Source organism: Sus scrofa, chromosome 18 (assembly GCF_054392235.1).
Source record: "Sus scrofa isolate SSC_HxYL_T2T_F1_AM1 chromosome 18, Sscrofa_HxYL_maternal_Yorkshire_Landrace_v2.0, whole genome shotgun sequence".
Lineage (NCBI taxonomy): Eukaryota > Metazoa > Chordata > Mammalia > Artiodactyla > Suidae > Sus > Sus scrofa.
Genome location: NC_139400.1, coordinates 29,503,792 through 29,530,944, shown reverse-complemented (window position 1 = coordinate 29,530,944; position 27,153 = coordinate 29,503,792). Strand labels below are relative to the sequence as shown.

Here is a 27,153-nt window from a genome sequence, read left to right as displayed (position 1 = left end):
ATTTGTGACCTACAGTGCATCTTCTGACAATGCTGGCTCCTTAACGCACTTAGCGAGGCCAGGAATTGAACCCTCATCCTCATGGATACTAGTCGGGTTCTTAACCCACTGAGCCACAATGGGAATGCCCCCCATTGTTTTAATACTTAAGCTTTGGGGTAACTCTTACGCAGGAATAGATAACTAATACAACGTACACGAGAAATAACTTAGTGAGAAGGGGACAAGGACAGCAATTATGATCAGATAATGGAGGTGTTTGAGTTTACATGAAGCAGTTGGGTAGCTGAACAGGTGCAGAGGTCAAATTCACTGAAGATGAGGTCAAGGAGCTGAGAGGCCAGGGTACTGGATAAGTCAGGCACATAAATGTTGAAGTCATTCAGGAACACTGAGTGGAGAATGTGCATCAGGTGTCAGTTTCAATAAATGACAAATGGCATTTGGGGCAGTGAGATGGAGAAAGTTCCATAAGCAGGTGGAATGAAACTCCACAAGGATTTTTTTTTTTTTTTTTTTAAAGAGGGTGGCAAATGAATGGTATGGAAGTGGCATTAGACGTCTAGGAAGGTGCTGACCCCAAAACTTGACTCTGGGATATGTTAAGTATGGGAGAATAACCCCTTCTCAAAAGAGCTACATGGGAAGTTCCCATTGTTCCCCAGTGGAAGAGAATCCGACTAGTAACCATGAGGTTTCGGGTTCCATCCCTGGCCTCCCTCAGTGGGTTAAGGATCCAGCGTTGCTATGAGCTGTGGTATAGGTCGCAGCGGCCGCTTGGATCGCAATAAGCAGCTACAGCTTATTCCACCCCTAGCCTGCCAGTGCGGTCCTAAATCGCAAAAAAAAAAAAAAAAAAAAAAAAAAAAAAAACCAAAGGGGAAACTGTCCTCAGTGCAGGGCCAGGTTTTAAGATTAAGATTAAATGACATGCAAGTAAAGTGCTTTCTCCTCATAATAAACACTATGAATATTCGTTGTCTCTCAACATTCACTTAAACATTTATATGCCTTTGCTCCGCCCTCCCTCTCCCCAGTCTCTTTATTCAAAAGAAAGGGGCTAGGTAAAGGATGGGTTGGAAGCGGTTTGGCTTCACACACTCAGTCTAGGGAGAGAGAGTGCCTTTCCATAACTTCACTGTCGCATTTCGGAAGAGACGGAAAACGAGGGTGATTCTCCTCTGTGCACAAGGCATATCACCTCTAAGAGATTTATCTTTTCTACCAAGAAACATTAATCGAGCGCCTAACAAGTGCTAGACATCTGGCGACACAAATACGAGCCAGCTGCACTGCCAACTACAGGGAGGATGCACACCGCCACGTTCAGTGTCAGCCAACAGTTTCAGGAGGTTCAGACTTTTTCAAGTTCTCCCCATACTTTCAGCTGAGGCAAAATGTCGGAAGTCGTTGTGCACCAGTGCTGAGATTCCTCCAGGATTCTGCCTCGTTGGCTCAGGTTCCCAGTCCGCTCACCCCAACCGGGGTACGCAGTCCTGGAACGCCAGCGTCCACGTGGGCACCCCAGCTACCCGCCGAATCGGGTGCAATGGGCGGGGCCGGGCCGGAGGGCGAGGCTGGCCCCGCCCCCGGGGCTCCCAGGGCTCACCGCGCCCCGCGGCCAGATGCTGACGTGTCCTTTCCTTCCCACTACACCTCCCGACACCACACACTACCGCTGCCCCGGAAGTCCCGCCCCATACCTAGACCATCACCGCAAATCAGCTCTTTCAGCGCTTCCTGAAGCGCTTCACCCGTTTTGGGACCAAGGGGCGGGGCTCCGCGAACAGGGTGCCTATTGGCTTGGGGTCCGGCGGGCTCTGGGCTCTAATTGGCCGGAGGGCGGTGGCGCTCTGGCACGCTTGCGCGGCGAGTAGAACGTGTGGCGGCGGCTGAGATCGCGTCTCTTTCGCTCCCAGTCCGGCTGTTGCTCTAGTGAGCGCCTGGCGAGTCCGTCCCGTCCATCACCTGCAGCCGATCGCCCGCCCGCTTCTCTTCGCGGCGGCCTCTCACCAACACCGACACTCACATTGACACCTCCAAGCCGGCCAGCCGCCTTATTCGCTGCCTTTCAATCTCTACACATGGCCTCCTCCGCGCAGAGCGGCGGCTCCTCCGGGGGACCTGCGGTCCCCACCGTGCAGCGGGGCATCGTCAAGATGGTGAGAGCGGGGCCCGGGACACCGATCCCACCGCCCGCCACCGTGCGGGAGTCTGGCGCTGGCTTCTTCCCCTTCTGCCAGCCTGCATGGTCTCCCAGATTCTCTTTCCTCTGCCCTGTTCCTCACTTTTCACCCGTTCTGGGAATCCCTCCCTAGACGCAACCCGACACGGACTCCCCTTGGTACTTTGCCTCCCGGACACCCTGACATTAGGGGTCACACTGATTTCCGTGGTCGCGGCACTCAGTCTCCTGGCTCTTTATCACGACAGATCGATTACTGATTGATTAACGGGGATAATTTGTTGGTATGTGTCCTACGATCCATCCGTCCTTCTGTCCATTTTGGCATATGCTGAGCAGTTTGCAGTTTTTCAAGATCCTGACATCCGCTCTGCCATGGAACTCTTGAACGACGTGCCCTTCCTGAAGTTCTTATGTTTTCACCGACGCTCATTTACTTATTCCCAAGTTTTCTCACTCTCTGGCCCTCATTTTCCTTCACCTCTTGTGTCAAGTCTGAAGTCCTGAGAGCTCCTCATGTTTGTACTCCCCCTCTTTTTGACTCTTGAAATGTTAGGCCGGTAGGAATCTTAGTTATCATTATTGTTCCCTCACCTCCTAACAGATGAGACTGGTTTGAAGAGGGCAAGTGACTTGCCTAAGGTCACATGGTGGTTTGGATTGGAGCCAGGACCTGAGCCCAAGTGTTCTGATTCCCAGTCCACTGCTCTCACACTGTAGATTCTGCCCGATTTTATGTCTTCTCGCTTTCTGCATCCTTAAATTGTGAATTTAAAACCCTGCAAGTTTCATTAAAAAAATTTACCCCCAGCTCCGTGATAATTTTGTAGTATAATTTTTGGTTTTTTTTTTTGTTTTTTAATCAGTTGTCCCCCTTATTGTCCTCCCCTCAACCCTTCCAAATATTGGAACCTGACATTTCTTGGTTGTTACCAGAATTTCTGCTTGTGATGACCTCAGACTTGTAGATTTCACTTCAGACTGGAATTCTGACTTTTCCATCTGGATACATTTTTTTAATGACCCTTTGTCCCAAAGCTCTAGTGTTTTGCAGTTGTGGAAAGTTTCACAGGATTAAAATTTTCTTCAGCTTTTGTGTGTGTGTGTGTGTGAGAGAGAGAGAGAGAGAGAGAGAGAGAGAATTAGAAGGGAAGACTTTTTTGTCCCTCTAATTCATTTTTAGCAATATTCTGCCTCTGGGTGAGATTCATAGGGTTTTTCAGTATTGCTTTTCCACTTTATACATAAAGGAGAGTCAGAATTTATCGGAAACTGAGTGAGAAGGGAATTTCCAAGGTCCACATATTTTCATCTCTTTGAAATATTGACCTGACCCATGAAAAGATTATCCTGAAGGGGTGTCTCTTAAATTAGCTTTTTCATTTACAGAGATCTTTCCCTTTACCATAGGAACAAAGCACCACTTGGCGGCCTGTAGTGCAGTTGGCGGTCTGTAGTGCGACTGGCAGCACAGGGTGAATCTTTCTGAGTTTTTTCCTTTGCTAAAGCTTGGATTTTTCTTAAAGGCCCCTCTCATTTGTGGCCTGGGAGTGGAATGAGGTGAACAGCTTTTTGCTTCTACCAATGCTGGAGGCCTCCGGGGCACCTGGATGCTATGGGGTCAGTGACCACGCCTGCCCACAGATATCCAAATGGATACTGGGTATCAACAGTCACTTTTTCATTAAGGTTCCTATCTCATGCTGAGTCTTGTTTGTATTGTCTTGTTTATAACACCTAATAATTAGTAGGGTCATTGGCTACTATTTTACAAGTGTAAATCTGAGGTTTAGAAAGAATGGCTTACCCCGGAGGAACAGGTACTTTTTATTGGTAATGAGAGGCAGAGCCGGGACTTGAACCCAGGCCTGTCACCAAAGCACATGCTCTTCAGCATCTTGGTACGATGCCTCTGGCTCCAGGGCATGATTTTAGTGGAGGGCAGGGCCAGTGAGGCTTGGTGGCAGAATTGCAGGAAACTGAACCCAGGTGTAATTGAGCCGAGGAAAGAAGAGATGGTACTTCTGTCTTGTCCGGGAGCTGCTGCTGTGGTGAGTGACTTTATTTCCTGGAGTGTGGTGTGGAAGACTGGAGTCTGGCAGGAGGCTTTGAAGCTTCAGTGGTAGCTTCGTCTATGTGGCTGTCTTTCCGTGACCAAGCTGCACAGAGTAGGTGGGTGAGTACCAGCCAGGGATTAGGGGAAGGAAGCTGGGTGAACAGAGTGACAGGCAGATTTGTGCCAGGCTTCGAAGCCTGTCTGGAACGAAAAATCGACCCCTGGCAAATTGCTCCGTGTGAAGCTCTTCTGCTAAGCAAAGTTGTATTTTCCTGGAGAGTAATCGTTTCCAGTAGTACCAGGAACTGCTTCTTAACAACTCTGCGAGGGAAGATGGAGCTCTAGGCCAGAGGACAGTAAGAAGGAAGTAGTTTGATGAATAAGAAAACCGTAGTTACTGCTTTTCTGCCTTTGGGGAGAGGGGCCAAAACTGGAACACTGACTAACCAGAAGCAGGCCTTTCAGGCGAGCCCTCTCTTTAGATTTGTCTGGAATTGTGCTGAGCCGAAGGTGTCAAGTGGTATAGGGTTGAGGTTTGCTGCAGTGAAGAGGAATACTAATCCTTCCTCTTTTTCTTTTTTGGAAAGGCCGTGGAGAGCAAGTTTCTTCTGGTCTCTGCCTTGCCATCCTCTTAAGTCCTGTGTTCCTCTTTTAAGGTTGAAGAAGAAAACTGGGGAATCAAGTTGTAAAAGTTTTGCATTTGGAGTTAATGGCTCCATGGTTAAAGAACCTGACTAGTATCCAGGAGGACTTGGGTTCGATCCCTGGCATCATTCAGTGGGTTAAGGATTTGGCGTTGCCGTGAGCTGTGGTGTAGGTCGCAGACGAGACTCAGATCTGGCGTTGCTGTGGCTGTGGTGTAGGCTGGCAGGTGTAGCTCCAATTGGACCCCTAGCCTGGGAACTTCCATAAGCTGCGGGTGCAGTCCTAAAAAGACAGAAAAAAAAAAAAAAGGTTTGCATTTGACCAGTTTTTGGTTTTGGTTTTGTTTTTTTTTAAATGACAGTGATGATAGAGGCTGTGTCTCCTATTGAGAGTGGGAGCCAAGGTACAGAGTTGGTTCTGGAATGCGTTTAAGGAGGAAGTGGGTAGTGAGTTGAACACAAGCATTGTGGGTGGAGCTCTTCTGTTGCTGAGAAGGCAGTGAGGATGATGGAAAAACCGAAGGTGGATTTTTATTTTTTTGAGTTGGGAAAATACTGGCAAGTGTGTGGGCAGACAAAATAGAACCTGGAAAAGTAAATGTCTCTGTCAAATCAAATATTTTCTCAAAACCCTAGAGGATTCTATCTCTGGGTTTTTTGAATAATTTGCTGGACTGTCCTGAGCCACGTAAGAATATTGTCAGCACATGTTAAATAGTGGTTGGAGAAGTCTTGGGATACTTGGTATAAAATCTAGTCACCCCACTTAGCAGCTACTTAGAGACTATCTTCTCTGGTTTTGCCAAACTGATTTACTTCTGCTTTGGGGATAGAGCCCTTTCGTGTGTCTTCACTCTAACTCTCTAGTCTTAATGTTCGCATGTCTTTCTCCACAGAAGGATGAACCCACCACAGTTCTTGAATCTTCTGTGCTTATCAGAAGCCTCCGTGGAAGCAGTGTATCTTATCCTGCTTATGGTGTAGGAGCACAAAGGGGCCACATCCCAGTTCCCATTTTACTCCACCCCATTTAAAAGGGGAGAGGAATCCCTCCGTCTTCTTCGGTTGCATGCTCAGTCATTCTCACTAGATGACTGAGTCACGTGGCACTAAAAGGGGGAGGTGGCCATAATTTCCTCCTCCGACAGGAATTGTGCTGCCAGATTGTTGTTAAGCGGGATGTAGGCTTCCTGGTGAGTGGCTTAGTGGAAATTTCTCCAGTTTACAGCTTGTAGGAAATGTTGCCTATAATTTAGATCATTATGGCTAAGTGTCGTGTTTCTGAATTGAGAAGTATGTGTCTTTGTGGAGCGTAGTGGGGACTGAGTTGTAGTCTGTTGATCTGTCCGTAATACGTGTAATTAGACTGTGAAAGAAAAGCAGTCTTCCTAAGCTAATTAAAGTACTTTTACTCTACTGTCCGAAGGGACATGGGAGCTAGATAGCAATGTTTAGTAGGGCCATTTGCAAAGAAGAAAGTAGAATAGAATGGAAGGCATTTTTCTCTAGCCTTAAAATCGCCCAGCATGTAAGCATGGTAGCTTTCAATCAAAATCATAAGTACAGGAGCAGTATGTTTTTGTTATATCTTAAAGGCTTTCTGTCATTTTTTGCTGTATGAAAAGGAAGCATCCCTCTGGCTCCAGTCATGCTAACAGTGGCTGCTGCCATGCACTAACTAATGATGTAGAATGATGAGCAGTCATATTTCCTTCCTTGAATGAATTTTATCGATCATCTGTGTCAAGCTGTCTGGGTAATGGGGAAACAGTGGCAAATAAGTAAATCAAGTTCCTGCCCCTAGGGTTCATGGAGGAGGCAGACAATCAACAAGTAAAGAAAAAGTCAGCATGATAATACAAGGTAGTGATTTCCAGTAGGGGAATGGGACAGAGTGGTTGGGAGTAAGGGAAGGGGTGGCTCCTTTAGGTGGGAAGGGCTTCCCTCAGCTGAGATCTGGTGGACATCAAAGAACTAGCCATAGGGGAAGAGTGCCCTGCAGAGGGAAGAGCAAGTGCAAAGGTCTTGTGGTCTCCATGAGGATCATCTTCAGAGTTATTATAGTAGCTCTTCAAATTCTTCAAGTTCAGTGTTCCACAGAAATGGTATGGGTTTAACCTGAGCTATTAATATATGTGTGTTTTAGGACGATCAAAGGCGGAAAGGCAGCTGAGGTGGTGATTGTTCTGGTATCCTAGTGAGATCAGTAGCAGACATTAAGTTCACTGAATCAATATAACCAGTGGGAGACTTATTAAACAAATACTTGCTCTTGGTCATATTCATATTTCTTACTGGGCCGGGACTAAGGTTTTCTGACTTCCTATCATCCAATCCTATGTGTTCCCAAGGACAGGATCTGAATGAAAAGATAAATGGCAAAAGCAGGCTCGACAGGAGTTACATAGCATCTAGAACTTGTTGGTGTTTATGCTTCTGATAGCATCTTATTACTGCTTGGAATTTAGTAGTCCTGGCCTCTGGCAACCCTTTTAACCCAGCAAGCTTTGGCTAGCAATGATAATGCAAAGCGAAGTAGCATGCTTCAGAGCTCAAACTAATGGTCAGGAAAGAAGAGCACATGCTCAGTGTGGCTCATTAACAGGAGTGGGGACTCCTGAGGCCGGGTAGGGAGCAGTCCAGGTAATAGGCAAGTGATTTGATGCCTCTGTGCCCCAGTTTACTTGGGGAGTGAAATTTGGGAAATAAGTGAACACCTTTTCATCTGTCTGTTCAAAAGAGAAAATGGGCCAGGTAAGAAGGTTCTACGGCCTGTGGTGAAGTCGCTTATCAGCATGCGCCAGCAATTCAGCTGACAGGTGTGATTCTAGCAGGGGGCAGAGTAGATATCCTTTGGAATCTGGTCTTCGGATTTATTTAATTTCGTTTCTTCAAGGTATAGCATAGCCAAATACTGTAGGAAATTCTTTGCCCCATCAGAGGCGAGGAATAAAGTAAAGGGATTCAACTCTTACTGGGCTTGTGTAGCTTTTCCTCCTATTTCTTGTTTGGAGAAGGATTCCTACCCAGTTTCTGTTGCTAATTCCTCTTTTAGGAGACTGACATATGCTTTTTGTTCTTACAGCAGAAATGGATGCAGAATTACAGGTTGTGAACATTTGATGCAGATGGAGTGTTACGGGGTTTCACTCACTTTCAGTGAGACTCAACATGATGAATTAATGTCATGTTTTTCTCACTTAGTTCTAATGTTTAGGGGGAAAAAGACCAATGGTTTCTGTTGGCATTTTTTAAACATTAGGAAGTTAAGCAACTTACAGGGACGATGAACGTAATATAAAGTTAAATGACATTTTCAGATGTCATTTTTGAGCTCTTCCGTCTCTGATATAAACGGGTCTTGGCACATTCGCTCCCTTTACACCCTTGTGATGGTGACTTCAAGGTCTGTCTTGATGCTTTCACGCAGTTTGAGATGCCTTCAATTCTCTCTGTGTGGGAAGAGGTCTGCTTGGGATGGTCTTCCTCACGTGTAATGGGAGGAATGGCGATTTGGAGAACTGTGCTTAAAGTTAATCAATGTAATGCATTAACCTTGTCCCTGGGAAGCAGCCTGTCAGAGAAGACATCACTGGCTGGGATTCAGGGGCACAGGTTCGAGGTCAGATGCTGCTCTTCTCCATCTGGGTGCTGTGGGGTGAGGCAGTCAGCCGCTCAGGCTCTTTGCTTTTTTTTCTTATGCGAAGTGAGTGGATTCGTGGTCTCTAAGCTCCTTGCCGTCCCCAAAGGCAGCAGGTGTGTAAGAAACCCTGTATCACCCTGTCTTTTAGGCGTGAATCACAGCGGAGAGATCGCATGCCGTCTGGTAGTCTTTACTTTGTACCTCTTATCTTGCGTGAACATATTTTCTGTTCCCATTGGGGTGGGTTTTTTTTTTTTTTTTTTTTTCTTCTCGGTGAGAAGGTAGACTAGTTGAAATATGGTTTTCTTAGTGTGGACGACCGGAGAGTAAGGATTGGGATGGGACTAAGTGATCAGATACTGGAGTGGCTGGAGGGTGGATGGAACTGAGCCGGGAGGTCCTGGCTTTGGTGGTGGTGTCAGGACAGACTAGTGGGAATGGTCGCTCGGGACCCACAGGAACATGGTACCCATGGGTTTTACTTACGCCGTCTCACTTGTCCTTCAGAACATGCTGCCAGTCTCCTGGGGGCAGCAGGTCTTGACTTGAGAAGTGGGGGGATGAGGAGGGCGCTCTGGGAACCTGTAGCTCATGAGGCGAGGACATCCTGGCCCTGCTCTTGTCTGGGGGCGGCTGGCAGGAATATGGGGCTTGCTTGGGTTCTAAGCTCTGATTTTCCTGCTCTGAGGCCAAAGCCTCTTCCTTTAGGTCATTCTCATTGTCTTGCAGATCTTGCCCACTTCCATTTAACGTGCAAGTATAGGAATCATCTTAATCTGTTTTTAGTTTTTCTGCACATGGTTTCTTTTCAGTTTGTTATTTTATTTTTTGCATTTTTGGCTGCCCTGTGGCATATGGAGCTCCCACGCCAGGGATTAGATCTGAGCCACAGTCGTGACCTAAGCGGTAGCTGTGGCAATGCCAGGTCCTTAACCCACTGTGCTGGGCCGGGGATTGAACCCTAGTCCCATCACTCCCCAGATGCTGCCAATCCCATTGCGCCACAGTGGAAGCTCCTTGAATTTATTATTTATTTATTTATTTTGTCTTTTACAGCTGCACTCGTGGCATATGGAGGTTCCCAGGCTAGGGGTCTAATCGGAGCTACAGCTGCCAGCCTACACCACAGCCACAGCAACGCTGGATCCTTAACCCACTGAGCGAGGTCAGGGATCGAACCCACGACCTCATGGTTCCTAGTCAGATTCATTTCCACTGTGCCACAACGGGAACTCCTGAATTTATTTTTTATTGTAGGCATTCTTATATCCTTTCTGGGAGTAGATTAAGAGAGACAGGAGCCCAGTGATTTTCGAAACAAGTCATTGCATCAGGAGCCCCTAGAAGGCCATTCTGAGACACTGAATTAGGATCTCTGTAAGGGTGGCCTGGGAATATGTATTTTATTTTTGATTTTTGGGCCTTGCCCATGGCATGCAAAAGTTCCTGGGCCAAGGATCAAACCTGAGCCACATTGGAGTTCCCGTTGTGGCTCAGCAGAAACAAATCTGATTAGCATCCATGAGGATGAAGGTTTGATCCCTGGCCTTGCTCAGTGGCTTAAGGATCTGGTGTTGCTGTGAGCTGTGGTGTAGGTCAAAGACACTGCTTAGATCCTGCGTTGCTGTGACTGGTATAGGCCAGCAGCTTCGGCTCTGATTCGACCCCTAGCCTGGGAACCTCCATAAGCGGCCCTAAAATGACAAAATTTTAGGGTGCGGCCCTAAAATGACAAAAAATTTTAGGGTGCGGCCCTAAAATGACAAAAAACCCCCCAGAACAACCCTGAGCCACAGCAGTGATGGCACCGAGTACTTAACCACTAGGCCACTAGGGAATTCCCAGAATCTGTATTTTAGAAGAGTCTGAAAGAGTCTGCTTTGGGATTGATCCAGGGACTGGCATTTGAGACTCACTGATCTTGTTAAACTTCCATGCTGTATGTAGTCGAAGGAGTAGGACGTAAGTGACAAAAGAAATGTATGTTTTGGGAGCCAGTACACCAGAATTTGATGTGAGGCAGGGGGTGGGGGCGGGGATGGTAGCTTCTCTTTTTCTTCTTAGCTCTGGTCTTCATGGCTCCCAGGACACTTTGTGTTGCTTTTGTTTTTATTATTTTTTTTCCTCTTTTGGCCACCCCTAAGGCCTATGGAAGTTCCCTGGGCCAGAGCTGCAGTAACCCTGGATCCTTAAACCCTTAACCCAGCTAGGTATTGAACCAGCACCTCCACAAAGCCAAACCAGATCTTTAACCCACTGTGCCACAGTGGGAACTCCCACATTGCTTTTCATCGGTAGCTCAGTATTGGGCTGATGTCCTCAGGGCTCCATTTCCAGGGACTCTGAGGGCCCATTCCCAGGTCATAACTGACGGCTGAGAAGTTGTTGTATTCGCCTGATTGAGGCCCTATGCTCCTTTTAACACTCTGCCACTTTTCCTTCTATTTGCCTAGATTCCTAAGATCTTCCTCTAACTTGGCACGTGATTACTGTGGGAGTCTTTAGTGTCATCTCCAAACACGAAGATGCTGTGCTCCTTACCTTTTGCTCCTGTCATCCTGCAGAGCCCCACACTGGGCTTTTTGCTTTATATTTATATCCATCCTAGTTCTTGTTGATAAGCCCCATTCTTTTTTTTTTTTTTTTTGGCTTTTGCTGTTGTTGCTATTTCTTGGGCCGCTCCCGCGGCATATGGAGGTTCCCAGGCTAGGGGTTGAATCGGAGCTGTAGCCTCCGGCCTACGCCAGAGCCACAGCAACGCGGGATCCGAGCCGCGTCTGCAACCTACACCACAGCTCACGGCAACGCCGGATCGTTAACCCACTGAGCAAGGGCAGGGACCGAACCCGCAACCTCATGGTTCCTAGTCAGATTCGTTAACCACTGCGCCACGACGGGAACTCCTGATAAGCCCCATTCTTAACAAGAACAACAAGAGTAAAACCCCAGATGACCTCTCTGGTCTTAGGCTTTTCATCCCACTGCAGGGAAATAAAATTTTCTTGTAATTCCCAAGTCTTTGAGGTCCTTACAATTAAGGGTCACATTCGCACTTCCTTGGTGGCCTTTCTTCCCTTTGACCAGCAGTTTTTCCTCATTCATCCCTGAAGTCCTTCAGAATGCTCAAGTGAATGCCATGCAGTGTTAGCACTTTCATAGTAACTGGCATTTAAGTTTTGGTCTTAATGTTTGCTCATAAGACTTCAAATAGTAGTATGTAAAGTTAAATGCAGAAGAATCTCTCTGCCCTCCTTTCAGATTTTCTGCCATTCATCCTTATTCCCTAAGTAAATGTGCTTCCCATGGTTTTTTCATGCAGATGTATACACCCTTTTTTTTTTTTTTTTTTAAAGAAATAGAGATGAGGTCATAGGTCATAGTATGTCCCCTAACTTCCTTTCTTCCTCTTCTTTTTTTTTTTTTTTTTTGGTCTTTTGACCTTTTAGGGCCGCACCCATGGCACATGGAGATTCCCGGGCTAGGGGTCAAATCGGAGCTAGAGCTGCCAGCCTACTCCACAACCACAGGAATGCGGGATCCGAGCCACGCCTCTGACCTACACCACAGCTCACGGCAATGCTGGATCCTTAACCCACTGAGCAAGGCCAGGGGTCAAACCTGTGTCCTCCTGGATCCTAGTCCAGGAACTAGTCTTGGTCCTAGTTCATTAACTGTTGAGCCACAACGGGAACTCCAGTAACTTTCTTTTTTTAATTAGTTGCCATAACTATCTTTCTGTGTTTAATTAGAATGTCTGCCTCATCCTTTGATGTTTGAGGAATATTCCATAGTTTGGGTGTATTACTTATCCATTTTTTCCTTCTTGATCTGTCAGCATTCCTGTGTGTTCCTGTGTGGGCATTTCCCTAAGTTAGATTTCTAGAAGTGCACTTGATGTTTTTGGTGGTTGTAGGGGGCGCTTCTCTCAGACGTCACCTTTTTATATCTCAAGTATCATCTTAGATTTGATTTAGGGCAAAATACATCCCCTTACTTATTAATCATTTCCCGTTTGGTTAGTATCCTTGCAAACCACTCTGTCTCTGCAGCAGAGGGAGGGCAGGGCCCAGCACCTGGGGTCTTGCAATCACTGCACCTCAAGGGCTTAAAGACCCCCAGGTGTTTTAAGGTCTTAGTACCTAAGGGAGAGCCGGCTCTTCGAGCTTTAGCCCTAGCTGCTTTCTCTGCGTTCTGGAGGGCTCTCTGGCTAAGGAATTGCGTTGCTACCTGACTGCTGGAGACAGGAGGAGGTCAGAGGTAAGGTCCTGCGAGAGGTCTTTTTTTCCTGCAGGCTGGTACATAGCTCCTCCTCTTTCCTCTTTTTCTTTTTTTCTTGGATTAGAAGGTGGGGGATGGAGGCCGTGAGCATGACCACATCCTGCAGAGGGAAACCCGGCCATTTTCGTAGTTGTTTGGAGAGGCTGAACCAGGCGAGTCTTTGCAGCCTTTCAATCCAGAGCTGAACTGAGCCCTGGTGGTGGTTTACCTCGTTTCCTGGGCCTCAGGTCTGTGTGTGCATCCCTCCTGTGCTTCTAGCCTGTGGGAACACGAGCTCTGATTTAGCTGGAAAATCTTTTGGGCAGTCAGCTATTTTAAAAATTGCAGTATTATTTTAAAAGGAAACAATTTCACCGTTGAAAATAGGAAACCGGTATTACTTGCTGGTTATTCCTTACTAGAAAGTTCCTTTTAAAAAAACCCACAGTGAAAACAAAAGAGCCTTCTTACATTCTAGCCAGGTACAGTGTTTTGCAGAGGGCTCTGAAGGATGTTTTTAACACGTGGTAGAGACGTGCTAAAGGCTTCCTGCCACCAAACCGAAGCTTTGTTTTTCGTTTAATGGGAAGGATTGAAAGAGAATTGAAACGCGGGCAGGGGACAGCTCTTATTCATGTATAAATATTAAATGTGGGGACATCCAGGGTTCCTACAACAATTTTTGTTTTGTTTTTTTTGTAAACTACCCCAGGCTTTGGGAAACAGAGACATAACCTGTGTCTTGAGGCAGAACTCAACTGATTTTCTGCAGTGGCTGTGGTCCAGCTCATTAGCTTTGCTGACCACGAGCTGTCGTACCTTGGGTCAGTCATTTTACCTCTTTAACGTCCAGCTTGGCCTGTAAGTGAGCATAACAGCAGTGCTCACCTCGAGGGGTTGTTGCTGATAAAATGAGAAAGGTGGTGTTCAGACCATTCGCTGGTGTCAGTAGTTCCAGCCCTTTTCCTGTCTGTGCTCAGCTCAGATGGGGGTGGAAGTGGAACTGGCTGAGGCAAAACGAGAGGATTCAGGGCATCCTGCAAGTTTTGTGATGTTACGGTTGTTTCATTTGAAGGCTTTGATTTTTGAGGTTATATTCCTATTATAATTAATATTTGGAGAAAGTGTTATTTTTATAAATAATGTGATGGCATTTGTTTAATGTTCTTGGCAAAAATAAAAAAAATGGATAACATGTCAGTCCCTACTTTTGGGGGTGGGGGAAGCCCTACTGATCTGGGGTCTCGAGGTCTGGGAACCCTTGGCCTGGGGGAAACCGTGGGCACAGGCAACCGTGTAACCCTTCTGAGTTTTCGTGGGTATCGTTCATTGTAATCTTTCCTGTTAGGAAATATTAACAAATTTAGGTAACACGTTGAAAAGTGCAGTTGTGTCTGTGAATACTAGTTGTGGTTCCATGGCACAGGTGTGGCTAATCTGGCAGAAATGGAGCTGGCAAAGTTCTGGCTCCTTCTGGCTCCCTGCCCCTCCTCCCAGCAACCCTCTAGCCTCTGGTACTTGAGGACCCACCTGCATTTTGTCTGCCTCCCCCCGCCCCAAAGAACTTATTAAGTGTCGAAGTTGATTGTGATGATCACTGTACAACTATGAATGTAAATACATTCATTGAATAATAAAACAAAGTAAAAATCAATTAGAATTAAAAAGTTGAAGTTGATATATTTAGAAAATATTTTCCATTACAATGTGAAATAGTTTCTATTCTCTTTGCTCCAAGGTGGACCAGGTAATCCAGATTTGGGGGTTTTCTGGTCCCCTTTGGAAGACTGTCACTTTGGGGAGTTGGCAGAGAGGAACAGTAAGTAGAAAGGGCCCAAATTGGATATTTACAAGGAACAGCCTCTTACCTTTGTCAGGACTGAGCGACTCACATCCAGGTCTGCCCAGGGCTATTGTCCTGCCATAATTATCAGTAACACCCCCTTTTTCACTCTCGAGAGTGTTCTGGTTTGAGTGATGAAATGTAGGTTTAGTGGGTTTAGTACGAAGAGGCAAGTCTGAAGGAAGAGTGTGGGGTAGCACAGTCACAGGGGCCCGTATGAACCCAAGCAGATGGTCCTGTAAGTCGCTGCTAGGGTGGCCTGAGAGGAGGGTGGTCTCCAGGCTTTTATGGAGCATAGGCAGCCCAGGCTTCAGACCAGGCTGTACACCTGACTCCAGGTAACACTTTGGGCTGATGAGATTTTAATTGTCACTCTCATTAAAATGCTGCGGTTAAATAGAGGCAGGTAACCTTGTTTTATGGTGGAAGGGGGGGATCTCGTGACGTTAAAGACAAAGTTTTCTGGAAGAACGGAGGGGTTGGAAAAATCAGCTGGGATATTTTCAGATCAGTTTCTTTGTTTTAAACATCTTTTCTGGGGAAATGGTGAAAGGGACAGGTCTTGATAGCAGCAGAGGACTAAAAGGGATGAGACAAAAGACAGCAGAAATGGTAGGTACGGGTGGGAACACTCAGACGCTCCTGAAAGCAGCTGTGAGCCATCTGCCGTCGACGCGCAGGTTTAAGGCAACTTGCCTGAAGTGCCAGAGGCCTGCTGGAAGCTGCCGTAGGGAGAGGGTCCAGAATGAGAAGTTTGTGTGTTTCCAGTCCCTGGAATGTGATGTTGGTGAACTTTTAAACTATGAGGTCTGTTCCAGGAGGAGGAGGAGGCACTGTTTTCTATATAGTCTTTAACACGCGGGGCATTTTTCCTTCTGGCAACAGCCCCCAGCAGTAACTTCCTCTGCCAGGGTTAATTTATCTGCTTACCCCGAGTGGGCCTGTCCTAGGTCTCTACGGAAAGTGGGGCATTTCTTCCTGGCGTTCCTTCCCTCTGTGTGTAAGGGGAGAGGGAGACTCCACGCCCCTGGGTCCTGGAGCCCCGCTGAGATCTGCTATTCTGTGTGCGGTAATTGCCTGTGTTATTACCCCTGGCAGGTGAGCCCTTTCACAGCCCAGAGGCCAGGAGGCTGCCTCTGTGACTTAAAAGCCAAGCTAGCTCGTTAAACTCCTCTCTTGCGAGAGCTGAGACTCTCCTGAGACCTCCCGCGGGCTCTGTGTAGCGCCCAGGCCCAGCCCCTGTCAGTCATCTCCACTCCGGCTGGGAGCCGGGCTGCTGGCCACACTGCCGGCCTGCCGCCGAATTCTTTGGTGCCTGTCCTGGCACGTGTCGTGAAAGCACCTCTTACTCTTGGGGCAGAAGAGCATGTGTTTCTTTGATTACCAACAGGAGACGCTGAGAGCCAGGGTAGGGAGAATAATACACCCGGGACTCAGAGTATCTGAGGAACAGGGGAGATAGGTTTCCGAAAGGCATTGATGGCCCGAAGCTAAACACGGTAAAGATGCCCCCTGATTCTGAGCTGGCCCTAAACTGTCTTGTGAAATTTCTACACTTTATATGTTAAAGATGTTCATTTATCTTGTTTTTCATTGGAAAGAGGGCCCCTCCCTCCCACCCCCCACCCCCCACCCCCCACCTGCAAAAAAAAAGGTGAACGGGAATTCCAGAGCTGGGCTTTCGTGATAGTATAGGGTAAGTTGAATATTATTGGTACTTTTTTTTTTTTTTTTTTGTCTTTTTAGGGCCTCATCCGAGACATATGGAGGTTCCCAGGCTAGGGGTCAAATCGGAGCCATAGCCACCGGCCTACACCACAGCCACAGCAACTCGGGATCCGAGCCGCGTCTGCAATCTACACCGCAGCTCACGGCAACACCGGATCCTTAACCCACTGATGGAGGCCAGGGGTCAAACCTGCATCCTCATGGTTCGTTACTGAGCCACAACAGGAACTCCTATTATTGGTACTTTGAATAGAAATGGAGGCGCAGTCTCCTCTGGGCAGTACTTGCAAGCAGATTCCAGATAGTGGCCGAATAGCCATCTGTGTGCTGCGGTGGAGGATGGCGGTGTGCCGGCCACCAGCACATAGTGGGGAAGGCATGGCGCGTGTCATCTCCAGCTGTGTTAGGGGCTTCATCATGGTCTCTGTAGGATTTTAATGGTAAGAAGAATCCTGGAATGGTACATTAATTTAGCAATAGAAGGCTCTCAGAGACTTATGATAGATTTGTGGTTTGCACTTCTTTATTTTGACATCTAATATTGACCATCCACATTTCAAATAGGACAAGTTTCCAAAGTGGATTGGACACTAAAATGGGAAAATTAATATTTTTCATGGGTGGCATAGAAGTTGCCTGACTTTCCCAAGTTCTACAGTCCTACATATAAGCGGAAGTAAATATATTAGATATTCTTGAGAGATCCATTCTCCACTTTTTATTATGCTCACTTACCTAGCATTCTTATTCTGTAAGTTCAAAGAAAAAATTCATTGGGCTTTAGGGAAGCAAACCCAGGGACCAGTAGAGGCAGTAATCTTGGTTTCTCTAGGATGCTGCCAGATCTCTCTTATACTTTCACTAACTGTGTCTGGTGCTCCCTTTTTAAGCGTGCGATTGTGATTTGCTGTTTTGCATAGTGTATATTTTGCCCAGGGACCCGGTGATGGCAGCACTGAGAGGAGAAGTTAGAGGTGAGGCCGGGAAAGTGGTAGCTTGCGCTCCTCCCTTCTGCATCAGGGATCATGGCTACACTTCTCTTCTCTGAGCACTGGAGTGGAGGAAGAAAGAGAATTGGGGTGGAGAAGGCTGGATATGTGGACCCTGTTACCTGGAATGTGATCCTAAGCCTCTGTGTCCTACCTTACGTGTGTCGCCTCCATTTGTTCCTAAATGGAGGAAGAAAAGGCTTTGCCATCACAACACTTTTTTTTTTTTTTTTTAGTTCTTGAGCCTCCTTAACAGAAGACCTATCTTTGGGGGAGTTGCCTCCCATACTTGCTGGGCCAGCGCATATGTTCAAGAGAAATAAGGCCTTCCGCCTTCCTCACATGTATATGGTAGCAGAGTGGGCATGTGTGCAAAGTGTATCTGAGCAATTTGAAATGCGCAAAATAGGCTAAGACAGATACCCTAGAAGTGTATATTTTGAGGTGCTTAAGAGAACAGTTGGTGACTTTTTAAAGGTGTTTTTTGTTTTGTCTTTTTAGGGCCGCATCTGAGGCATAAAGAGGTTCCCAGGCTAGGGGTTGAATCAGAGCTGTAGCTGCTGGCTTACACCATAGTCACAGCAACCCCAGATCCTTAACCCCACTGAGCGAGGCCCAGGGATCGAACCTGTGTCCTCATGGATGCTAGTCAGATTCGTTTCCGCTGAGCCATCTTGGGAACTCCTAAAGTGTTTTAAGTGCTTTAAGGTGTCTCGTAGTCCCTAAACCAAATCTTTGGACTAAGGCTCTAGTCCATCTCTGTTTGGTAAATACTACTATAGGCTGCAATGTGAAGGTATTCAGAAGGTGTGCCCTTGGAATTTTTAACCCCATTCATGACAGACAAATGAATACATCTGTAATACTTTGTGCACAGTCAGTGCTTAGAACAGATCTTCACATCAAAGCCGTAGAGACTAGAATTTGATGGTTTTAGTGGCTGCATTTTACTCCACCTGGGATCTTGTTGCGGGGGGGTGGCTTCTGAGCCTGTTGGGGAGAGCCGTGAGCTGGCTTCAGTGTGGCTGCAGTTTGTCTGTCTTCTCCGCTGAGCACTTCCCTGTCAGTGTGTTCTTTGCCTCCACTTCTGTTTCTCTGTGAGCGTCTTCTCTAGGGATTAAATGAAAAAGTTGCTTCTCTTGCTGTCCGTTTAGACATGCAGATAGGTTTTTGTTTCCACGGTATTTGGATATTGGCTTTGGGATGTACATCTATCAAGAGATTCTTGTCTGTTAAACAGGAATGAACATGAGAATCATGGCGACTCTACTCATAGGAGAGATGCCAGCATCTGCTCAGCTGGAGTATCGCTGTGGGGATATAGGAAATGACTGAGCAAAGTGGGAGGACAATTGACTATTGAATTAGTTAATTGGGAGAGTTCTCCAGTGTGGTCTGGGATATACATATGAGCAGTTTCTGTTGAGAACAGACTTGACAGCTTACAGGAAACAGTCAATGGAGTGGTTGGAAATGAGGTAAGACTGTTTTTAGGGCCGAACCACCGGCTGCATATGAAGATTCCCAGGCTAGGGGTCAAATCGGAGCCATAGCCGAGGGTCTACACCAGAGCCACAGCAACAACGGATCCGAGCCACGCCTGCGACCCACACCACAGCTCACAGAAACACCAGATCCTTAACCCACTGAGCGAGGCCAGGGACCGAACCTGCTTCCTCATGGATGCCAGTCAGATTGTTTCCACTGAGCCACGATGGGAACTCTGGTAAGAATTTCTTGAAGGAGGTAACAGGGGAGATTTGACATCTCAGAATAGGACAGCTGAGGAAGAAAGCAAGTTGAAGAATATGTTCCCAGAGATAACAGACTTCTTTGGGGAGAGCGAAGTGATGCTGGAGACAGTTGGGTTGCCGTGAGAGAGGGCTGGACAAGGTATTGAACTTGGGGAGGGGAGCACCTGTAAGGGGGAGAGGAGGGGAGAACAGGCTTGCCTGTAGGTCTTGCTTGGGAGGGGTTCCATGGAAGGCCTTGGAGAACTTCTGGGCTACCTGTTGTCATTTGGCAGAGGACCAGGAAAAGCAGCTGTGAGTGGAGCGCATGCTCTGAAGAGCTCGGCTCTTGCGGGCTTCCACAAAAATCCACCAAGCTATGAGCTGCTTAAGGACACGGACTGTGTTTTAATTGTTTTTATCTCTTCTTTCCAGAGTCTAGCACTTGATGCTTGTGCTTGATACATACTAGGACCATTCATTTATTTAAAGAACAACGCTGAATGCTCACTTTGTCTCTGGTCTCGTTCTGGACTCTAGGGCGACCAGAGTGAACAAGATAGACATAGCCCTTGCCCGGAGGGAGCTGGCAGCGTGGAGTGGGAAACTGATACGAAACAATAATTATGCTGTTTAATGTTGTGATGGATTCTGTGGAAGAGAGATACAGGGGCTCCGAGCCTGTACAGCATGTATCTGACCTAGTCTGGGGATTGGAAGGCCTCTTTGAGTAAAAAGTTTAAGCTGGATTTGCTGGAGGACATGTCTGAGCCAGGCTGTGCCCCAGCTGGAATACAGAGGTGGGGCGTTAACCTCAGTGTGCACACCATCACCCCAGGATCCTGTTAAAAGGCAGCTTCTGAATCAGTAGGTCCAGGTAGGGTCTGAGTCTGCAATTTCAACAAGCTCTCAGGTGCTGCTGGTCTATAATTGTCTTCAGAAGCTTTCTGTGCAAACTCACTTCTCTCCTTTCTTTGGTGTTTTTTTTTTTTTTTTTTTTTTGGTTGTTGTTGTTTTTGTTTTGTTTGGCTGAGGCAAGCAGAAGTTCCCAGGCTGGGGACTGAACCTGCGCCACAGCAGTGACAACACTGGATCGTTAACTGACTTTGCCATCAGGGACCCCCCCCCCCTGCTTTTTATAGTCTTTTTAGGGCCTTACCTTCGGCATATGGAGGTTCCCAGGCTAGGGGTCGAATTGGAGCTATAGCTGCTGGCCTACACCATAGCCACAGAAAGGAGGGATCTGAGCTGTGTGTGCGATCTACACCATGGCTCACAGCCATCCTGGATTCTTAACCCATGGAGTGAGGCTAGGGATCAAACCTGCATCCTCATGGGTACTAGACGGATTCCTTTTGCTGAGCTATGGCGGGAACTCCCTCCCCGCCTTTCTTTGTTTCAGTTGAAGATGATGGGGTTCAGTTGGGTCAGACCCCCCCCCCAATCAAAGACATGTATCAGGATGCTCTCTTTATCTCTTGAGGAGGAACTGGAACTCTGTTTTATTACTGAATCGCTGTCCTTCTCTTGTTTAATTGCTTTTTGTTTCTGCGTTCCCTCACTTCCTTAATTAGTAACTGCTTGTGTCTGCTGTTGGGAAATACAGAAGGCCTAGGAGACTAAGAAACGGGGGCACGGAGGGGCTTTTGTCCCTGGTTCAGTTTGACACTCATTCCCTAAATTGTGTGTGCAGAGGGGGAGGGAGGACAGAGTGGAGATGGTTCTAGGAGTTTTTTGTCCTTGTGGCTCTAAAGTAGCCTGTAGTATGTTTTGTACCTTTAAAAAGTATTTAAAAATGTTATTTAAAAATAATTTCAAACTTAAAAGTTGTAAAAATAGGATAAGTAACTCCTGTGACCCTTTCCTCCAGAGCCCCCGGTTGGCATATCATCGTCTTTGCATTTATCATGTACAGTCCGTATTTATGGGAGCTCTGTTCTGTCAAGTCACAAGCACTGTATTAGTGACTTTCGGACCATTGCCGCTGTGAGAATTACAGAGTTCCTGTGAGCTCTGGCCCTCAGACCCGGGGCCCGAGTCGGCCAGGACAGCTGGTCGACCCCGAGGGCCCTCACATTGTCACCAAGTGATAGATACATGACCTTGTTCCATGTGTCTCTGTTTAAAGACATTTAATATGTAGTGTTGATTCATTAACATTGACCACATGAGCAATAGCACTGTAACTTGTGCCTGAACTAAAATGGTCTAATATTTGGTCTGTAAAGCACATCACAGTGGCTTTCTTTGTGCTTAGGGGCACTCCGGGACTGTGCCTGGGGGCCGTTTTAAACAGCAAAAAGCTGGGATCACTGCAGTAATTTTCCTTTAGCTTTAATAATAGTGTTTGACCCTAAACACTTGGTAGAGCAGTCAAAGTCCTATAGTGATTATCTTTTTTATGTTCTGGAGTCAATTCATTTTGGGTTTTTCCTGTGGTAATTTTCACACGTGACGATTGCTCACCCTGGAAAACCTCTTTTGACAACTGGAATGCATTTTTCTGTAATGACACTTGGCGTTTGCCTGCCCCGCAGTTGCTGCTGAGTTCGTATTTCTGAGTAACTCTGGTTCCTTGACCACAGTGGAGCTCAGCGTGGACTATGAGACTGGCTCTGTGGAGGGCCGTCTTCTGGCTTCCAGAAGATTGAGTTCCTTCATGCTGGGCTCTATCTGTGCCAGTTACAGCCTTGCTTCCTAGCTCTTGTGTCAGATGTTTAGTACTTGGGGTTTATGAGAAAGTGTCTGGGGAGACCTGTGTTCTAGTCTTGATGCCATCATCTCACTGGGCCGCAGTTTCCTCATCTGTAACACGAGGATAGCAGTGCCTGCTCTGCTTGCCCAGAGGTTGCTGTGAGGATGGCGAGGAGTAGATAGGACGGAGGAGAGGGAGACCAGTGTGCCCTTCGCATTCCCTGAGTACCTACTAGGTGTCAGATACCATGGGGCATCTCCCTTAATGATCTTACTGTCTGGAGAAGATGGCAGTAGTGTTGTCCTCACTCACAAGTGAGGAAACATCATGAAGTTTGGAAAGCTTTTTGACTTGAGATTATGGTCCAACGAAGACGCATTGCAGATTCCTGGTCATCTGAGGCTGTGATGGTCGAGACACTGTCAAGGTTGAAGATTAGTGCAGGGAGTTCCCTGGTGGTCTAGTGGCTAGGAATTGGTGCTTTCACCACTGTGGCCCGGGTTTGAACCCTGGTCTGGAAACTGGGATCCTACATCAAGCTGCTGCATGCCATGGCCAAAAAAATTAAAAAAAAAAAAATTTGCAATATAGACCTAAGATATAATACTTAATTACCATTATCTCTGAGGCCAGAGATTCGAAAATCGAAGTCCACTTTCCTAGACAGTAGGTATCTCAGGTGATAAAGCAGGGGAACCAGATTATGGATTATTTATCTAATTCTTTCTGGTCGAATTCAGAAGAAATGGTTCTTTTTCTATGGTACATAGACTGCCAATCTTTACCTCAGATCACACTTTGAGCCTTTTTTTTTTTTTTTTTTTTTTTTGATGCCCACACTCATGGCATATGGAAATTCTTGGGCTAGGTCTTGAATCTGAGTTGCAGCTGTGTCCTATACCACAGCTGTGGCAATGCCTTTAGCTCACTATGCCAGGCCAGGGATCAAACCCACACCTCCACAGTCACCTGAGCCCCAGTGCACTGCACCATGGTGGGAACTACTGAGACTTTTTTTTTTTAATTAAAAATTTCTTATTTAAATTATAGTTGGTTTACAGTGTTGTGCCAATTTCTGCTGTATAGCAAAGTGACCCAGTCTGTATACATATATATGTGTGTGTGTGTGTGTGTGTGTGTGTGTGTATATATATATATATATATACACACACACATTCTTTTTCTTAGATTATCTTCCATCATGTTCTATCCCAAGAGCCCACGCCATTTCTTCCTTCCTTCCTTTCCTGCACCCATGGCATATGGAGAGTCCCAAGCTAGGGGTCAAATAGGAGCTGTAGCTGCCAGCCTATACCACAGCCACAGCAATGCAGGATCTGAGCTGCATCTGCGACCTACACCACAGCTCATAGCAACGCCAGATCCTTAACCCACTGAGCAAGACCAGGGTTCGAACCTGTGTCCTCATGGATACTAGTCAGATTCGTTTCTGCTGAGCCACGACAGGAACCCGAGCCATTTCTTATAACAACAGTATTAGCTACTATTCATTGGGTCTTTTAGCCAACCAATCTCTGTGCTAAGGGCTTTGTTCCTTTGTTGAGGCTTCATAAAACCTCTCATGGATATTCTGATATACTTAATTTATAAATGAGGAAATTGAGACTAATACAGCCAGTGAACTTTCAAAAATCACCTCTGACATGGATCAGATTCTGAAACCGAATTCTTATTGCCATTTACCACTGCCCTTTCTCTGATTGTAAAAATGAGCAGTTTGTGTAACTTGAAGTGGTCATCCAGAATTTATTTTTTGCTGTGCACGTACTGTTTAGACTACCATAAAACTAGTTCTCATCACACTCCCTTGTCGTAATGTTTTATATCAGAGGCTGGCAAACTGACTCTGTAAAGGGGCAGGTAGTAAATGCTCTGGCCTTGGTGGGCCATTCGGATTCTGTCGCAGCGACTCAACCCCTGTTGGTCTAGTGGGAAAGCAAGCATATAGACAAAATTATATAAGCGAATGAGCTTGGCTCTGTTCCAATAAAATTTTATTTATGGATGCAGAAACTTGAATTTCATGCTCTTTTCATGTGTTACATAATGCCCTTTTTTAAAAAAAAACAAAAAACAAAAACATTTTTAGCTCATAGGTTGTGTAGAAACAGGTGGGAAGGAGGATTTGGCCAGTGGGCTGTAGTTTGCCAGTGCTGCTTTTTTATCATTCTGAAGTTTTCTTCCTTTGTGTCTCCTTTCTGGGTCATCTTTTGTAAAACTGGACTGTTAAGTCTGCTTTCCTTGCATCTGATAGTGTTTAGTAACCATGGGTTTGGTTTGGGGCTGCCAGCTCACGGCAGCTCTACCTAGTGATCTGGTCTCTGACACCTGCTTTGCTGGCACACGGGGATGGAGATTTTTAACTGTGGGAAAGATTTAATCAGTAGGTAACCTCACCTATGGCTTTAACAGATAGCAGCTTCCCCAAGAGCCTGTTTCTCCGTGCAGCCAAGTGGAACATCGGGATCGGGGGCTTCAGGTCTAGTCCTTGCCCAGGGCTCAATTTTATTTTAAGCAAAAGTCACTTTACCCGTCTCGCTTGCAGAGTTTTTCATCTGTAAAATAAAAGGGCTTCGCTTAGATGCTCTGATGAGTGGCCCTCTCTCTGCAGATGGTCGTTAGCGTCCTCATGAGATTTGAACTCGCCTCTTCGCAAACCGAGGCTCGGTTTATCGTACGGCTGCCCCTGGAGCAGCAGCTCACACCCATCCCTCCTGCAGGAGCACCCAGTGCAAGTGAGATGGGCAGCCCCGAGGCCATGGGCTGCCAGGTCCTTGGGTTTGAATTCTGGGCGCTCATTTACGTTTGCCCCTAAGAGAAGGAAAGAGCCGGCCACGGTGGCGCGTATCCTGGGAAGGACCTCGCAGACAATGCAGCTTGTGCTCCTCTGGGACTGCTTGCTCTTTGTCTAAATGACTTGTGAATGTTCAAGTGATGATTCTTCCTGTGGAGGCAACCTCTCTGGCTGCCAGGAAGCTTTTTTCCGGATTTACCCTCTGAGATTTTCTCCAAGTTAGTTTTTTTCTTTTAGTTCTCCTCTTGCTTTAATTCCGTTTCTTTAGAAGTGTTTTGCTTCATTAAAGTGCACCATAGTTCTTCCCCACTGCTGGGTGGTATTTTTAGGTGGAGAAAACACCTGGTCCAGAGAAGTGTCGCTGGCCTGCTTCTTTGTCCTCTAAATGTGCAGCCTTTGGGCTGTGGCCCTTGTAAGCTTCTGGGTGGCAGTTACGGATTGTTCAGCCCAGTGACTTGGTTCCTTTTCTCTGCCACAGAGGGAAAAGAATTCATTCTGTTTGCTGTGTTGTTTCTCAGAAGATGTTTGTATTGGGAGATCCCATCGTGGCTCAGTGGTTCACACATCTGACTAGCATTCATGAGGATGCAGGTTCGATCCCTGGCTTTCCTCAGTGGGTTAAGGATCCAGTGTTGCCATGAGCTGTGGTGTAGGTCAAAGATAACACTCGGACCCCGAGTTGCTGTGGCTGTGGTGTACGCCAACAGCTGTAGCTCTGATTCAACTCCTAGCCTGGGAATTGGAGCTGTAGCTGCCAGCCTCCACCACAGCCACAGCAACTCAGGATCTGAGCCATGTCTGCGACCTATGCTACAGCTCGCAACAACGCCAAATCCTTAAACCACTGAGCAAGGCCAGGGATTGAACTCACATTGTCATGGATACTAGTTGGGTTCATTAACTAGCTGTGTCAACAATGGAAACTCCCAAAGATATTCTTGTTTTAACAGGCAGATAAACCTGTTAAGCCAGTCCTCCTTGTAGAGCTAATAAGATAGTATTCTTAGGCCAAGATGATTTTTGCTTTTGGAGCTGTGAAAAAATATACCGGATTTATTGAAGTACTTACAGATTTCCGTACCATCACTTTTTTTGCCCTGAACACATAGTGTGGCTAGATGTTTGTATAGCTCTCTTCTGGTGTTCATGGGGTTGGGGTTTAAGAGTTAAACTAAGCCATTTATCAGTATCTAGTGATGATTTAAGGTGGTGTTTCTGTTGCTGGGCAGAGTTTTAGGAGCTGCCCCTAACAGGTTTCACTGTAGGTAAATCTCCCAGTAAACTTATTAGTGAGTTTGAGCTGTTAGAGTCCCGTTTTCCTTCTCAGCTGGCTTGTTTCAGCCTTTATCACCATTCGGCTTGTGCCCTGAAGCCAGGTCCTCTGAATCGCACCTCGTCTCTCTGCAACCTTTATTGGCAGAGCTGAGAAATGTCAAATCCATAACCTCAGTCAAACTGACTCATTGTGACAGCTGTTTTCACAAACATTCTGCTGTATCAGGTAGGGCTAAGATCGTTTTTCTAGAACATGTCATTTTATTAATATAATTGGATAAAGCAGTTACCATATGACTTGCTTTCTATGCCCTATAAATTAGCAATTAAGGATAATTACCACATCCACGAAAGTTTGCAACATGAATCAGTACAGCTTTGGCAGAACAATTACCCCTGACAGTTTCCTCTCAATCTTAACATTATTCTTCTAAAATTAAAATTCTGGAGAATAAACAATATTCTACTTGTTTATTGTTTGTCTGGCTCCCCCCACTAGAATGTCAGCTCTCCAGACATTTTTTGTCTGTGTTATTTCACTGAAGTAATTGACTTGCCTAGAACAATGCCTGGCATGCAGATGGCATTCACTAAATTTGTGTTGAATTAATAAATGAATCCATCAATGGATAAAATTGTAAGTAATCAACTTAGATGTCAGGTCTTATCATTTACAGAGGAAAAATGTCTTGTTTTGGTGCCATTCGAGATACAAGTTAAGTTTGATACATAGGCCCTTGGTCTTTTTTGTATTTTTGTATTTTTCTGGAAGACGGTTTAACTTTTCCCCCCAGAAGTTATTTCCCTTGGCTTTATTTGGCTGGGGACCTTAGACAAGAGCAGGCCATTAAGTGTTTTTATTGAGGAAAATCTTTCTTTCTTTTTCTTTTTTAAAAATGACAGTTGACGTACAATGTTGTGCCAATTTCTGCCCTAGAGGAAGAGCTGGAATGAAGACCCTTGGCAAGTAAGGCAGGTGGGGGGAGTTTAATGGTACTTGGAAGATGAGAGGGAGAGAGCTCAAAGGAGGTGGAGTGTGTTCCAAACTCTAAAGAACAGGAAGGAAATGAATTCTTCTCGTATGGACAGATCTCTTCCTTCCCTAATGGCCTACAGACGGTCTTTTCCTGTCTCATCCCCAAGACTGTGGCCGAATGAGTGACGGGAAGAGTTTCGGAGGAAAGATGTAGCCATGTCAGCCCTCGCCTCCTGGGGGAGCAGGAATAGCAGTGGCTGCCCCCGTGAATATCTGTCCTTATTGCTTATCTGTCCTCTTGGCCTAAGACAGGAGAA

General features: G+C 46.4%; 1 protein-coding gene across 2 annotated transcripts in view; it reads left to right on the top strand.

Annotated features, from left to right (window-relative positions):
• Positions 1-1,904: 1,904 nt before the first annotated feature.
• SND1 (staphylococcal nuclease and tudor domain containing 1) overlaps positions 1,905-27,153 on the top strand; it is a 392,192-nt gene continuing 366,943 nt past the window's right edge. For both annotated transcript variants that reach the window (XR_014833971.1, XM_021078633.2), the window contains exon 1: positions 1,905-2,162. Coding sequence is in view for 1 of the 2 variants with exons in the window: in XM_021078633.2 (XP_020934292.1) it covers positions 2,085-2,162 (78 nt within the window). In the remaining variant the exon portion in view is untranslated. The remainder of the gene's footprint in view (positions 2,163-27,153) is intronic.